This window comes from Seriola dumerili, unplaced genomic scaffold (assembly GCF_002260705.1).
Source record: "Seriola dumerili isolate Sdu_G_001 unplaced genomic scaffold, Sdu_1.0 BDQW01000052.1, whole genome shotgun sequence".
NCBI classification, from domain to species: Eukaryota; Metazoa; Chordata; class Actinopteri; order Carangiformes; family Carangidae; genus Seriola; species Seriola dumerili.
In genome coordinates, this window is record NW_019174307.1 from 14,645,283 (window position 1) to 14,661,423 (window position 16,141).

The 16,141-nt window shown below is 36.7% G+C and overlaps 2 protein-coding genes across 2 annotated transcripts in view; one reads left to right on the forward strand and one right to left on the reverse strand.

Annotated features, from left to right (window-relative positions):
• Positions 1 to 9,527, forward strand: part of col4a2 (collagen type IV alpha 2 chain) — a 66,699-nt gene extending 57,172 nt beyond the window's left edge. Inside the window, exons 40-48 of the mRNA XM_022740599.1 lie at positions 3,757 to 3,882; positions 4,050 to 4,166; positions 4,338 to 4,499; positions 5,008 to 5,106; positions 5,199 to 5,345; positions 5,436 to 5,552; positions 6,021 to 6,212; positions 7,371 to 7,657; positions 8,200 to 9,527. Coding sequence (XP_022596320.1) covers positions 3,757 to 3,882; positions 4,050 to 4,166; positions 4,338 to 4,499; positions 5,008 to 5,106; positions 5,199 to 5,345; positions 5,436 to 5,552; positions 6,021 to 6,212; positions 7,371 to 7,657; positions 8,200 to 8,454 — 1,502 coding nt within the window. The 3' untranslated portion in view covers positions 8,455 to 9,527. The remainder of the gene's footprint in view (positions 1 to 3,756; positions 3,883 to 4,049; positions 4,167 to 4,337; positions 4,500 to 5,007; positions 5,107 to 5,198; positions 5,346 to 5,435; positions 5,553 to 6,020; positions 6,213 to 7,370; positions 7,658 to 8,199) is intronic.
• A 492-nt stretch (positions 9,528 to 10,019) lies between these two features.
• On the reverse strand, positions 10,020 to 14,836 carry rab20 (RAB20, member RAS oncogene family). Its single transcript, XM_022740601.1, has 2 exons — positions 14,421 to 14,836; positions 10,020 to 10,805 (listed from the first exon to the last, which is right to left on the reverse strand). The coding sequence occupies exons 1-2, from the start codon at positions 14,608 to 14,610 to the stop codon at positions 10,204 to 10,206; spliced, it is 792 nt and encodes a 263-aa protein (XP_022596322.1). The 5' UTR covers positions 14,611 to 14,836; the 3' UTR covers positions 10,020 to 10,203.
• Positions 14,837 to 16,141: the final 1,305 nt, after the last annotated feature.

Consider the following 16,141-nt stretch of genomic DNA (forward strand, 5'->3'; position numbering starts at 1 on the left):
AAAAAGGTCATAGTATAGTAAGGCATAAAAATGTCAAAAAAACGTCACAGTATAGTAAGGCATAAAAATGTCTAAAAACGTCATAGTATAGTAAGGCATAAAAATGTCAAAAAAGGTCATAGTATTGTAAGGCATAAAAATGTCAAAAAAACGTCACAGTATAGTAAGGCATAAAATGTCAAAAAAAACGTCATAGTATAGTAAGGCATAAAAATCCATAGTAGTAAGGCATAAAAATGTCAAAAAAGGTCATAGTATAGTAAGGCATAAAAATGTCAAAAAAGGTCATAGTATAGTAAGGCATAAAAATGTCTAAAAACGTCATAATATAGTNATAGTATCGTAAGGCATAAAATGTCAAAAAAACGTCATAGTATAGTAAGGCATAAAAATGTCAAAAAAGGTCATAGTATAGTAAGGCATAAAAATGTCAAAAAAACGTCATAGTATAATAAGGCATAAAAATGTCAAAAAAACATCATAGTATAGTAAGGCATAAAAATGTCAAAAAAACGTCATTGTATAGTAAGGCATAAAAATGTCAAAAAATGTCATAGTATACTAAGGCATAAAACGTCATAGTATAGTAAGGCATAAAAATGTCAAAAAAACGTCATAGTATAGTAAGGCATAAAAATGTCAAAAAACGTCATAGTATAATAAGGCATAAAAATGTCAAAAAACGTCATTGTATAATAAGGCATAAAACGTCATAGTATAATAAGACATTAAAACTTCATTGTATATTAAGGCATAAAAATGTCAAAAAACGTCATTGTATAATAAGGCATAAAACGTCATAGTATAATAAGACATTAAAACTTCATTGTATATTAAGGCATAAAAATGTCAAAAAATGTCATAGTATAATGATACATGAAACATCATAGTATAATAAGGCATAAATAATAATGCATGTATAATGCATGTATAATAAGGCATAAAAAATAATTTTATTGTAAGGAATAAAAACGCAAGGCAGTTTTATTTGTTTAACACATTTCATACACTGGGGTAATTCAAAGGGCTTTACAGAGCAGTAAAATATTAAACATAATAAAGGATACAGATTCACAATAAAAGAGTAAAGATAAGAATGCAAAAAGTAATATGAATTACCAAATGATTTAAATCATCACGTATAAAAACATCATAGGATAGTGAGGCAAAAAAAATTTCAAAAAACATCATAGTATAATAAGGCATAAAAACTCATCGTGTAGTAAGGCTTAAAAAGTCATATTAGAGTAATGCTTAGAAATGTCAAAAAATGTCATAGTATAATAAGGCATAAAAATGTCAAAAAAGGTCACAGTATAGTAAGGCATAAAATGTCAAAAAAACGTCATAGTATAGTAAGGCATAAAAATCCATAGTAGTAAGGCATAAAAATGTCAAAAAAGGTCATAGTATAGTAAGGCATAAAAATGTCAAAAAAGGTCATAGTATAGTAAGGCATAAAAATGTCAAAAAAGGTCATAGTATAGTAAGGCATAAAAATGTCAAAAAAGGTCATAGTATAGTAAGGCATAAAAATGTCAAAAAAAGTCATAGTATAGTAAGGCATAAAAATGTCAAAAAAAGTCATAGTATAGTAAGGCATAAAAATGTCAAAAAAACGTCATAGTATAATAAGGCATAAAAATGTCAAAAAACGTCATTGTATAATAAGACATTAAAACTTCATAGTATAGTAAGGCATAAAAATGTCAAAAAACGTCATAGTAAGGCATAAAAATGTCAAAAAACGTCATAGTATAGTAAGGCATAAAAATGTCAAAAAACGTCATTGTATAATAAGACATTAAAACTTCATAGTATAGTAAGGCATAAAAATGTCAAAAAACGTCATTGTAAGGCATAAAAATGTCAAAAAACGTCATAGTATAATAAGGCATAAAAACATACTAGAGTATGTTATAAAAATGTCAAAAAACGTCATAGTATAACAAGACATAAAAATTTATAGAATAGTAAGGAATAAAAAAGCCATACTATAATAAGGCATAAAAACATCATACTATAGTGAGGCATGAAAATGTCAAAAAACGTCATAGTATAATAAGGCTTAAAAAGTCCTAGTATAGTAAGGCATAAAAAGTCATAGTAGAGTAAGGCTTAGAAATGTAAAAAAAAAGTCATAGTATAATAAAGCATAAAACGTCATAGTATAGTAAGGCATGAAAAAGTCAAAAAATGTCATAGTAAGGCATAAAAATGTAAAGAAATGTCATATCATAGTAAGGCATAAAAATCTCATACTATAGTAAAGCATAAAAATGTCAAAAAACATCATGGTATAGTAAAGCATAAAAATGTCAAAAATACATCATAGTAAGGCATAAAGATGTAAAGAAATGTCATCATAGTAAGGCATAAAGATGTAAAGAAATGTCATCATAGTAAGGCATAAAGATGTAAAGAAATGTCATCATAGTAAGGCATAAAGATGTAAAGAAATGTCATCATAGTAAGGCATAAAGATGTAAAGAAATGTCATCATAGTAAGGCATAAAGATGTAAAGAAATGTCATCATAGTAAGGCATAAAGATGTAAAGAAATGTCATCATAGTAAGGCATAAAGATGTAAAGAAATGTCATCATAGTAAGGCATAAAGATGTAAAGAAATGTCATCATAGTAAGGCATAAAGATGTAAAGAAATGTCATCATAGTAAGGCATAAAGATGTAAAGAAATGTCATCATAGTAAGGCATAAAGATGTAAAGAAATGTCATCATAGTAAGGCATAAAGATGTAAAGAAATGTCATCATAGTAAGGCATAAAGATGTAAAGAAATGTCATCATAGTAAGGCATAAAGATGTAAAGAAATGTCATCATAGTAAGGCATAAAACATCATAGTATAATAAGGAATAAAACGTCATCGTATAGTAAGGCATAAAAAGGCAAGGCAGTTTTATTTGTTTAACACATTTTATACACTGGGGCAATTCAAAGTCCTTAACAGAGCATTAAGATATTAACCATAATAAAGGATACAGATTCACAATGAAAGAGTAAAGATAAAAATGCAAAAAGTAAAATTAACTACTAAATGGTTAACATCATCAGGTATAAAAACATCATAGTATAGTAAGGCAAAAAAATATCAAAAAGTCACAGTATAGTAAGACATGAAAATGTCATAGTAGAGTAAAGTTTAAAAACGTCATAGCATAGTAAGTCATAGTCATAGTATAGTAAGGCATAAAACATCATAGTATAGTAAGGCAAAAAAATATCAAAAAGTCACAGTATAGTAAGACATGAAAATGTCATAGTAGAGTAAAGTTTAAAAACGTCATAGCATAGTAAGTCATATAAAGTCATAACATAGTAAGGCATAAAAAAGTCACAGTATAGAAAACCTTAAAAACGTCAAAGTATAGTAAGTCATAAAAATGTCATACTAGAGTAAGGTTTAAAAAAGTCATAGTATAGTAAGACATGAAAAGGCAAGGCAGTTTTATTTGTATAGCACATTTTATACACTCTTCAAAGTTCTTTACAGATCAATGAAATATGAAACATAATAAAGGATACAGATTCACAGTAAAATAGTAAAGATAAAAATTGATTACTGAAATTGATTTTTCTTACAGATTAAAGGACCTGAAAACTTATTTTCTCAATCAGTTTATTAATATGTGTCAAGGGGTCCTATGTGTACACACAATTTTTGACATAGGTCAACACTTTTAGTTTTTTCCCATGAGAGATATCTTCACTGTCAATCAAATCTGATCAAACCAGGTCTGGATATCATTGGACCAGCTGGGGAGCCTGGAGCCAAAGGAGAGAGGGGAGAGAGTGGTGACCCCAACAACCAGCCAGGTGTTCCAGGCACAGCGGGTTTGAAAGGCTTCCAAGGACCTCTAGGTTAGCAATTACTCTTCTGCATTCACAGGACCCCAGTTTGACAAGAGGCCATAAACCTGCTGAGACCTCAATAAGAGAATAAATGATGCACAGTAAAACATTATGTGTGCTGCAGTGTGGTTTAACCATTTTAAGACTTAGAACAATCCCATGGTTCATTTGTTCAGGTGACCATGGTCAACCTGGGCCACCAGGATTCCGTGGCCCCATAGGACCAGAAGGGACCCCAGACAGACAAGGACCCAGTGGGGACCATGGCTTTATAGGAGTTAAAGGGTACCAAGGTGAGGAACTGAACAGGAAACTGCTGTTAGAGGAAACAACAATCCAAGTGACCAACAATCACTTTGGTACACTTCAAAGGCTGATAGAGGAGGGTTTAGTTAAGTGATTTTAATGCTGAGTTCTTGCTCATTTTAAGTGTATTTATCAACCCTAAATGATTTGTTTATCAGGTTTCCCTGGACCCAGAGGATTTCCTGGCGTGGATGCTCCCCCAGGAGAAAAGGGCATATCCGGATTTAACGGGTTTCCTGGAGTTCCTGGAAGGAAAGGATTCAAAGGAGATCAAGGTTCATTTGGACAGAGAGGGCCTAATGGTGTTTCTGGAAAGAAAGGTATGGATGAAATATTAAATCTTTTCGAGGATAAGCCCTTACCAATGCTGCTTATGTTCAAATTACCACTGTATCTCAGTTTTGCAATAGAAGGTCTAAAGGTGAATAAAGCTTAAAATATTGTGACAGATCATGTGTGCCACATCTTAGTCTACCATTTGGACAATTCATGATATGACGATTTATAGTTGTGAATAAATAATAAATATAAGAATATATTGTAATCTGGCACCAATATCTCTTATGATACTTTGGCAAGAATGTATCACTTTTTGTACTTTTACTTAGTGGCAGTTCAGTCTTTTCTTGCTTCTTACTTTATTGCCATCACAACAAACCTTATTAACTTGCCTTTCCAGAGAGTCAAAGAGTTCAAGAGTCAAATAACCATCAAAATACTGAAATATGCAGAATACCACAAATAACAGCAATGAAAACAAAATGAAAAAAAATTAAATATACTTTGAAGTGCCACAGCGCACAGTTTTGATATCTTTTTGTCTTACAGGGGTAAAAGGAGAGCAAGGATTGATGGGAGTTCCTGGTATGATTGGTGTGAAAGGAGAAAGAGGAGCAGTTGGTCCAAAAGGAAACACTGGGCCCCCAGGTAAATTATGCACTAATATACCCACCGCTCACTAGATACCATGTATATGTGCCCTTTTGTATTGGTAATTACATAATCCATCCCTGCTGCAGGTTTTCATGGGTTTCCAGGCAACCAGGGTCCTCCTCCACTTCCCCTCCGAATTCCAGGAGAGAGGGGCCCTCCAGGTCCACAGGGTATCCGAGGACCGAAGGGGGTGACAGGGGAACCAGGGCCACAGGGTCCCCCAGGAGATGCAGGTTAGTTATTCTAATAAAACATTTGTTGTTGAACATCACTGAGTGAAATGTCCATGCTCAGCAACATACACATATCGTGTTACTGTACAGGTTTCATAGGACCCAGGGGACAGAAGGGCATGCCTGGGATTGGTGGTACACCAGGAACAGCTGGATTCCGTGGACAGGTCGGACACATGGGCCACCCCGGTCTGCAAGGCATGGAAGGTGTGTCTGTGGGGCAGTTTAGGATTAGGTTCATAATCCTGGATTAAAGGATTTAAAGTAGGTGAAGATTAGACGGAGAACCAGTTACCAAGAGGTTTTTGATTGTTATTTTTTGTGAGAGTTTTAGTGAATGAACCATGAAGCACTGAACTGAAATTGATTAGTTAGCTAAGGACTTGAAAGTGATTCAAGGTCTAATTGTATTATTATGTAATTATGTCAGAAGATGCAGTTGCCAGAGTTTGAGGTCAATTACGAAAGAGTTGAGCCACAACTGTGAAAGCATCGTATTATCAGATACATTTATATAAGTAAAGTTTGCAGTGATATATCAATAGGTTGCATGATACATATTCATATCCTTCATAAACAACGCTGTGTGTAACAAACTGATTTTTGGATGTATTATATAATAGATAATTAGTTCACTTTGTAAAACACAGCTTTGAACGTCTCATTCCTCAATAGGTCACCGTGGACACCCTGGGATCCCTGGGTTACCTGGTATGCCTGGGCGCAGTGTCAGTGTGGGCTACTTGCTGGTGAAGCACAGTCAATCAGATCAGACGCCAATGTGTCCTGTGGGTATGAATAAGCTGTGGAACGGCTACAGTCTGCTGTACCTCGAGGGCCAGGAAAAGGCCCACAACCAGGATCTCGGTAAGTTGGGATAAATTGGGATGTAAAAGTCCTGTAAGGTACAAATAAGATTTTGTTACAGTAGACTGGAAGAATAAGTCAGTTATCTGTGCACTGTGTAGACATTTGCCAGTGTGAGTTTGTTATAGCACAGTCCCATCACAATGCATTAATTGTTCAGGCGAGCTTCCCCAGATTAAACTACTCTGACATTGTGATCCAACGAACCAGAAGACATACCAAAGAGGTCGGGCTCTTCAGATCTTACTGCTGGCAGAGTTTAATATGTGGGGCATTTCAACCAGCCAGTGTCCCTACTGAAAAGTTTCAGATTTCAACTGGAGTTTTTCATGAAACTATCTCACAGTCATCTCTTTTGCACGGGGGCAGTGCTACCAGTGTCCTTGGTTATGATGTTATCCTATCAAGTGCTTGTTCTCCCATCCATCCATCTCTCAGCCTAATTCAATTGTGGATGCCAGTTCAAGCCTGCTTGTAGCGTTGACTCTTTATCAAGTAATCAGATTTTTTCTCTAAATGTAATAACCATGTATATAAAGCAGGAAAAGGACACCTTAGTTCCTTTTGAAGATCTGCTATAAATTCGACCATGTATCACCAAGTACCAGAAAATGAACCCAGCAAAATGTCATCCCAACTGGATCTCAGTGCTGCCTTTGACACAGCTGATACAATAATACTAAAGAGCTTTGAAAACTGGGTTAGACTTTTCAACAGACTCCTATTTCCAAAACAGGAAACCACTGTGTCATGCCACACACAGCAGGAACAAATGTCCAGAGGATAAAATACTTGTTCCAATTCTGAGCCCCTTTAAAGCAGTATTATTTAAATGATGAATGAAGAAGTAACACATTCTTCCTATTACAAATTAAAAGTGGAATTCATAAATTGTATGTATGTCAATGTCACTGGATTACATTGCTGAGTCAGTCCATTGACTTTAGTTTCTCTACTTGTGCTGCTGTTATTCTATTGTTACAGAGGGTCACTCTAAAGCAAGATTAAAATCCAGCCCGGGGTTGTGTTTTCATCTTTTAAAATTCTTATTTTTTATACTTTTAATCTGTTTTAAATGTGAAATGGTATAATTCTTATTTAATGTCATTTATCCATTTGCTCACTGCAAAGTATAATTTGGCTGTTTGTCCTTTTCAGGTTTGGCTGGCTCCTGCCTCCCACGGTTCAGCACCATGCCCTTCCTGTACTGCAATCCTGGAGACATTTGTTACTATGCCAGCAGAAACGATAAGTCCTACTGGTTGTCAACAACTGCTCCTCTTCCCATGATGCCTGTAGAAGAGGGAGAGATCAAACCGTACATCAGCCGCTGCTCAGTATGCGAAGCTCCATCAGTTGCCATCGCAGTCCACAGCCAGGACATCACCATCCCACAGTGTCCTGTGGGGTGGCGCAGCCTGTGGATTGGCTACTCATTCCTCATGGTGAGCTCTGGTTTAATTTCAGGAGCCAAAAAATCAACTGTGCTTTGTGAAGCAATTTAATCATCGTGTTATTGTCAATTAGGAGACTTTGAAATAGTAACCATAACAAAAGTGACAGTGGCCGAAAAGCTTTATAGGCACTCAGACTAATTATAGTGTTAGTACTAATGTCCCTTGTAATTAAAGGAAAACATAATTTCACACATTAAAGTCAGTTTAATCATGGGCAGTCTGAGAAAACTGAAGAATATTGTGTTCATTTACTCTGGAAGAGCTTTGTGAGATTAGAAAATCTTCAATTGGAGATTACAGATTTGTGAGAGAAAGTCTGTGTTACAAATTGGGAATGTGAAGACTGAGATGTGGGCATTGACCAAACAGGGAGACTGCACAGGCAGTAGTTGTTAGTGGCATCGGTTCATTGTTTGCTTGGGTTTTTTAATGGGATTTGTTGACAAAAAGAAAATGTTGAATATCACCAGATTTGTCCTTTTAAAATGCCACATTCACATTTTCTCTTCCCCTCACTTTTGTCTCCACAGCATACAGCAGCAGGAAATGAAGGCGGAGGTCAGTCCTTGTCATCCCCTGGCTCTTGCCTGGAGGACTTCCGCACAACACCGTTCATCGAGTGCAACGGGGCCAAAGGCACATGCCACTACTTTGCTAACAAGCACAGCTTCTGGCTAACCTCCATAGATCAGTCATTCCACACTGACCCGGCATCAGAGACGCTCAAAGCAGGCCAGCTCCTGTCCCGCATCAGCCGCTGCCAGGTCTGCATGAAGAACTTGTGAAAGACTGACGCTGACAGAAAGAAGTTGATCCATTGACAGTGGTGTAGTGTCGTCTCTCTATCCATGTGCTAAACCAACCTAAGGGGGATCTGAAATACTGACTTAGATCAGCGTAAATGGGAAACTTTGTCCCCAAATCGCAGAGCTCAGACATGCAATGACTTTGTGGTCCCTTGAGCTTTGAATGAAATGTCCCACTGTAGATAAAACAGGAGAAGCCCCATAATGAAGTCAACAGCATTATGGGAAAAGTATTTTATGATAAATGTGGATTGGTGCTTACTGTTTAACTTATTACCTCAGCTATTATGACACAGATCAGAGACCGTATACTACAGCTGAACCAAAGATGCCTGTGTGTATGCACTGCTTCAGTTTATCTAGATGTTATTTTTATTTTTTTTTATTGTTTAGGGTGTACAGCCCACCATAAAGCCACTAACACTACTTCTCCGCCAACTGAAGAATGTGTCATTAGAGGTCTTGGATTGTTTGTTGATACTATTGACAGTATTATCCTGCTTTTATTCCATTGCTCTTACAAAACCTATTTTTATAATATGACAGCCCTTCCAAGCTGTTAACTTGTTTTATGCATTAATCAACTACTGCAAAAATAGTCTGTAACTCTTTATTTTTCATATACCATATGTCCACACAATGCACTGATTCTCTTTGTATTTATACCAGCTGAATGAACTTGACCCCCTTCCCTAAGAGTTTTACATGTATCTTATCTAACACTACTCATGCCAAACTCATTTTGCTTTACAAATCTACTAATTATTGAACTGCCCCAAGCTGCCAACAGGACAGAATGTAAACAGCCTGGATCAAAGGTCTGACTGTAGCAAATCCTTGCTCTGGTCACTGATCCTGGGATAGATTAGGATATTTTACACAATTTAGAAAGTAGGTCAAATGTTCCACTTCACCTAGGCTCACTTGTTTAGAAATAAACAGTTTGATTAGAACAAAAAAATACTGACATTTGTTTTGCTTGTAATGTAATTATTAATTTTCATAACATGATAATTCTATTAGACTGTAAAGATTAAATGTTGTTTGTTATACTTCTGATTGTGTTATTTTACTCACACAAGCTTGTCTTACTCTCACAGACCAGGCAAACTGCAAAATAAAAATCTTTATTATGACAACATATGTAAAAATTCAACAGGGGTATTTACTATTTACACTCATTGAAAAGTTCCAAAAGTGGAAATAAAATATAAAGATCAGTATCAATGCTAGTAACAAAACATTAAAGTAAATCAAATACGTGTGATTTATGAAAACTTCACCTAGTGAAATGTGCCACCCAACTAACAATTAGTGCTGTTAAATTTACATTTAAAAATAGCAGTGATTGACTTTTTATGTGTATTATCTGCTCACAGACATCTTTGGGATACAAGTGCAGCATGGGAGGTTTAAAAGCTCAGAGTGATAACAAAAAATACATTTATTTCTCTTCCTTACATAGGAAATGTCTCTGGACACCAGTTGCTTTTTCCGACCATCTTCATAGCATCAAGAATGTATGTGTGCGTGCGTGCGTGTGTGCGTGCGTGCGTGTGTGCGTGCGTGCGTGTTACCAGGAGGTCATTTATGCTATTGGGTCTGAGTCAAGTCAAATAAGTAGTACCATCACAGTATATATTTGGTGCTCAGACCGACCTGTTGATTGTCCTTTGTTAAAAACGAGTCTCTGCGTGCGGTGGCCTCTCCGCCTCTTTTTGGCAGTTTCTAGCAGCAGGTAGATTTGGCCCGCTTGCTGCTGGCCCCTCTGCACTCCTCCAGGTCAACTGTAGGAGACTCCTGGTTCTCGTTTCTCTTCCTCAGGATGGAAGGCAGCACCAGGTCAAACAATGTCTCAAACAAAGTGTCCACATTGTAGCCTGTCTTGGCACTCGTCTCGAAGCACACCTTCTCTGCAGGCAGGCTGCTCTTTTCCTCCAGGCCCTTATAGCGCAGTATTCTCCCATAAAGAGCCACTGCATCCTCATGGGTAACCTGTTTGTGGAGGACCATCCCAGAGAGGGAGGCAGGGGAGGCAGGGGGTGTTGGGCAGGCAGACAGCACCTGTGGCTCGGTCCTTTCTTCCTCACACTCAGTTTGGTCCTGAGACACTCCATCCGAGTCCTGGGACAGCTGGGCGTTAGGGTCTGTGAGATCAGCCTTGTTGCCCACTATGGCATAAATGCAGTCGTGGTTGGCAGTATCAGTCAGGGACAGGAAGCGCTCCTCCAGCTCAGCTAAGCTTTGCCAGTTGGTAACGTCGTAAGTGAGGATGACAGCGGCAGCACCTCGACAGTACATGGAGCCCAACCCATGGAACTGTTCACGACCTGAGGAGACACAGCAGGGGGTCAAAAGTGTCTGTGATGCAGCAGGAAAACAACTCAACTTGAACCCACTAAACACAGAGACTTAACAGCCACACTGAACAGCGGTGCAGAAAGACACACAGCACAGAAAGAAACTGTGCAAGACAAGAGAGTCAGCAGTGTGAAAACAGAGGCAACCTTTGTTGTTGAAATATGCAGGATTCTTGAAAGACAACATTGTGTGTGAACACATTCTGACTGGGGGCACCTCTTGGTTACTAGTTTATTATGTACGCCTAGCTAAAACGAATGCAGTCTAATATAACAGTCCTGCATTAAATCTTCATGAAGGTTAGAATGTCTGAAATTGTTTTTGAGTGCTGTTGATTCAACTTCATGGTCATTTCAGAGGCTGTGTAGAGTGTAGTGCTGTTGAATTATGTTGCATTACACTGAGAGGTGTTTCTGATATTATGTAATTTATATCAATGAATGAAAGGCTAAATATTAGAAAAATGTCTCAGTATAATGCAATACAATTAAACAGCACCATACAGTTGAATCAACACTTCTCTATAACAGTTTCAACAAAAACTGAACATTATAATTTATTATAATTTCTGGTGCGACTGCTATATTAGACTGCATTAGCTTTAGCTGGATGTAGGTAGTATAACACTAGATCTTGGCCTGCAACCAACCAGTTATTTTCATCTGCTGATAGTTCATTCATTCAATTAATTTATTCAGTATTTTGTCTGATTAATATCAGAAAATTGTGAATAGTGCCCAGGGCTCTTGAGTTTACTATCATTTATGACAGACACGAAAAACATCAAAGGCTCACATTTGAGAAGCTGGAACCACATGTTGTTTGGCATTTTTGCTTAAAATATAACAATTAGTTGTTGATTTAATTTTCTGTCCATCTATAAATTTGTTAATAATGTAATAATGTCAGCTCTGTCCAAGAGTATTATAATCAACATTAATTCATCACAATTGCCCCCTGGAATATATCAGAATATACTGAAAATCTGTGGTAGGAAGACATTTCTTTTTTCTTTACTATTAGCTGAAGTGACTCAACTCAGTCCTGCTTGTTCCGCTGGAAAGCACTATTGCATGCAAGTTTGGAAAAGACAGGTTAAAGCATCAAGTCTTCCCGTCATAGCTCTGTCATGTGACTTTAACAGGAACAAAGTTGACAGCTGAAATCCCTGTTTTAAAAACCAAACTGTCGAGCTGACAACATTTTTTATCAGAGGGAAAAAAAGAAAGACATTCTGGTTTCAATGTGATGAGCCAAACATCTAACAGATTTTAATACAACCCATATAACTGCCACTGTCCACAGCTTGAAGGTTGATGCTGATAGGTCTGCAACAGTTGCCTTGAAATGACTCAGCGCTTATCCGGCATTTCTCCACCACACTGACTAAGTAAAACAAATGCAACAGTATTCTGTCAGAGGTCATGGAGTTAAGGAACATAGACAGGAAATGGCTTACTGGTGACATGGGCAGTCTGTCCTTATCTCTGTGGCTCACCAACTCTATTTTTGTGAAGTGTGTATTTGCCTGAGAAGAGTTACAGTAATTCATGTTTACATAGTACTAGAATGTACCACAGTTATAAGCGTATTCATCAGCACTAACTAAATGAATTATTCTTCCTGTCATTGCCAATAAAAATATCCAAATGTGTTTATTGAAGAGAATTAATTCTAAAACATCAGGTCTCTTGTGACCCTTGAGATTAGTTGGGGACAGAAGTTCTGGAAAAGCACAAGTTTCTGAGTGTATAGTGTATTCAATATTGCAGTAAAATAACACAGGTTCTGAGTCTAAACAAAATCACACAAATTAATATTATTCCATATTTTGAAATTGTGGAACTTGCCTAAATAAATGACAAATAATTATTAAACTGCTAACTCATGATCTACAACAGGGTACAACTAGCAACTGACCATCCACCCAGAAAGACTGCTAGTACTACTGACACCAAACATTTGTTGGTTCCAGCTTCACACGGAGGTGATATTCTTGTCTGTTTCAGATCATCTTTATTTAAATCCAGTGGCTGTGGGTTGAACTAAATGAGCAAATTTAAGATGACCAGTAACTTGTGATGCACATTCATTATTCCTCTGGCATTTCATGCCTAAAGACTAAACAAAATAATTGAAAACAGAATAGTATTTCAAAATTAATTTAATTTATCTGGTGGAATGAGGACCTTTGCAGTATATCTGTTGTCATGTTGGCTCCAGCGCAGGAGCACATCTCATTTCACTGATGAAGACTTTTTTTTTGACTCTGTAATGAAGTTATAGCTGCTTTCCATTATGGGATTGATAGTTAAATCAAAGTGGAATTGTGCATCTCTTGTCAAATCTTTAGCAGTGGTTGTTATATATGAAGCCCATGTGTCAGAGAGCTATTAACAAATCAAGGAAAATAATTCTCAGATGACCATGGTTTTGATAAAGTCAGATTAGTCCAATATTGAGCAATATAGCACAAGACAAGGCACACAGTGATTTTATAACATGGGCTGATAACAGGGGCATTTGTAGCCTGATAAACATTTATAATAAAACAACCTTATAGTCACAGAATAATAACATACAAGTCCTTAGTTTGTGTTAGGGAAGCAGAGACAGTTTTCTTTCAGCACACTAAAAATCCATATTTTACCAGTTCAAGTCAATCTGATGTTTTCTTACGCAGACTTTTACGAGGGCTTCAGATGCATCTTGGCAAATGATAATCAACTAAGACTGGAAAAGTTACCATTGTTATCAATTAATCTATCACTCTTTTAAATTAAGGGATTCAAACATTTTAGCTGACTCATTAGCTTAGTTTAATCATATCACTAACAGGCCTTTATCTTCGTTACAGGCTGTTCTATATTAAAATGACATTTATGAAAATTTACTTGACAGACTTTAATGTTATATATTTTATATACTCAGCTATATTAGTTCACTATCTCATACTGTGTTTTACTTTTACACTTACTGTTGCTGTATTCATGAAGTATGTCCCTTTTAAGGGCAATACAACTGAGTTTGTTCCAAAATAGACCAAACCCTAAATGTTCTGAAGATCAATGATTACAGGTTCTGACCAATTGAAGGTTTATTAAAAAGGCCTGTCCCCTAATATCTACAGGGTCACTTAAGCAGTTTAAGTGACCCTGATATTACTGTAAAAGGTGTGTGACTGTGCATAGATTAAGAGGCTTATTTTAAAAGTTGTTTTTTATAAAGGTTGTTTGTCTATCAGTGTGCTGGGTTGTCCCGTTTGTTTTTATCCTGTTTTGACTTGAAGAGCTTTAATTGTGCAACACCTAACTGGACATATGATGGTTATTCGTTTTAGCATTACATGCTTTTTTTCTGTTTATTGCGAAAATGAATAACACACCACCCAGAACCAGCAGAAGCAGGTTCCCATGAAGCAGGCTGCCTGTACAGACTGAGCAGTCACATGCCTGTGATTGCCTCAGGTGGTGGCATCACGCGTTATCAGGTAAACAGTTAATAAACCAGAGGAATGAAGGTTGATAAGAGTTTCAAATAAACAGTGGGAAAGGCATGAAGAGAACATATGAAGGAGGTATTACCAGCAGTGTCCCATATTGAGATGTTGTAAGGTCCCCACTGCTTAAGGAAAAACGCCCCTCCGACGGTGCTGATAGTGTCTTTGAACTTCCTCTCCGTGTACCTGTGGAGCAGCGACGTCTTCCCCACGTTCATGTCTCCCAGGAGGACCACCTTGACGTCGGGCTTCTTCATTTTCGACAGCTCGGGCATAATGATGATGCTGGGTCCCGCTAGAGGGGAGCTCTTTATCGTAGAAAAGAAGCGCGGTCTAGCTCATAAAAATATCTTCAGACTGCTCGCGAACTCCTCTGACAAACGCCATTTTATGAATGACAGTTCATTTGAGCCAACATGACTGTCCAGTGTTTGCTCATTCTCAGATCTGCTGCCTGACTCTGAACTTCAAAAAGTAACTGAGGTAAAACAGGAAGTAGGTGAGAAGCTAGACTTGCAGTGCACTTTTTACCCTGAGTTTTGCCTGTCAGGTTCATCTACGGCAAGCTGTCCACCAACCCGGTCTACCATCGTTTTGTTTTATTGTTTTTATTATTTTATTGTTTATCTATATTTTACTTTTTTTTTACTAGCCTATGTCTCAATTTGTTTTCTTTTTCTTTTGGTCTGTCATTGTGAGGGCCCATGTAACATCTGATCTAGAGAGGTATTATAGTGATACACTTTACTTACTGACTTACTTTAGAAAAACAATTTACACCTAAAAAGGGAAATTATTTAAGATAAGGAAATTAGACACAAATGATCTATCAAATGCAGCTGCAGAAATGAGACAGAAAATGGGCAAAAAAAACCAAAAAGGAAAAAACATTGTGAGTAAATCAAACTTGCAAAATGCACTAATTGCAAATATTAAATAAAATCTTGATGTCTTCGGCACATTTCAGATGTTTTCGTTTGTGCTTTAGTCTTTTGTGCCTTGGTTTGTATATTAAGGAGGAAGGATTTGTACACAGCCTAGTCTTTTTTTTACCTACAAAGCTAAACTCAGGGCAAGAATTCACACGCTATTGATAGGCCCGATTTGATACATTGGATCGCCCTCGTGGGCGGGTGATAGTTTACTTACTCGAGATTGACCATGACACAGTTCCTGTGTCAAAAAAACGTGAAAACTGAATTCTCTTGAAAAATAGCTGGTTCCCTCGAGTCGGCTTTTACACTTTGTCAGTATAAAGCATACAACATTTTACTTTTATTGAATGATTCGTATACTGTATCTTATTTTCATGTGACTTTTTTTTTCATTTTAATTTTACGTTTAAGATTTTAAGTAAATTCTAGTTTCATGGACCCATGCGCTGCGTTCATGTCCTGTTGTAATGGAGAAATATTTGTAACAAGACATTAGAGCACTTGGTGGGACACAAAACAGTGCTTCATTCTTCTCTGCTAAGCATAGGACAACAAATGTAACAGCAATATATTTTATTATGATTTTACAATATGTTTGCCTTTCATATGATGCCATTTATTCTGCATTAGGTGTCACACTTGCAAATAACTAATGCTAAATATATATATATATATATATATATATATATATACACAACGTTAATGTTTGTTATTATTTTGGTTAGGTATCTAACTTTTAGTAGCCAGTACAGTAATAGCTACCCTTTTTTTACAATATGGACAGAAAGACACTTTATTTAATTTTTTTAAATTTTATCAAGATGGTGACTAAATAAATAATAGTGGGACTTCCTATGGGGGAACATGATTG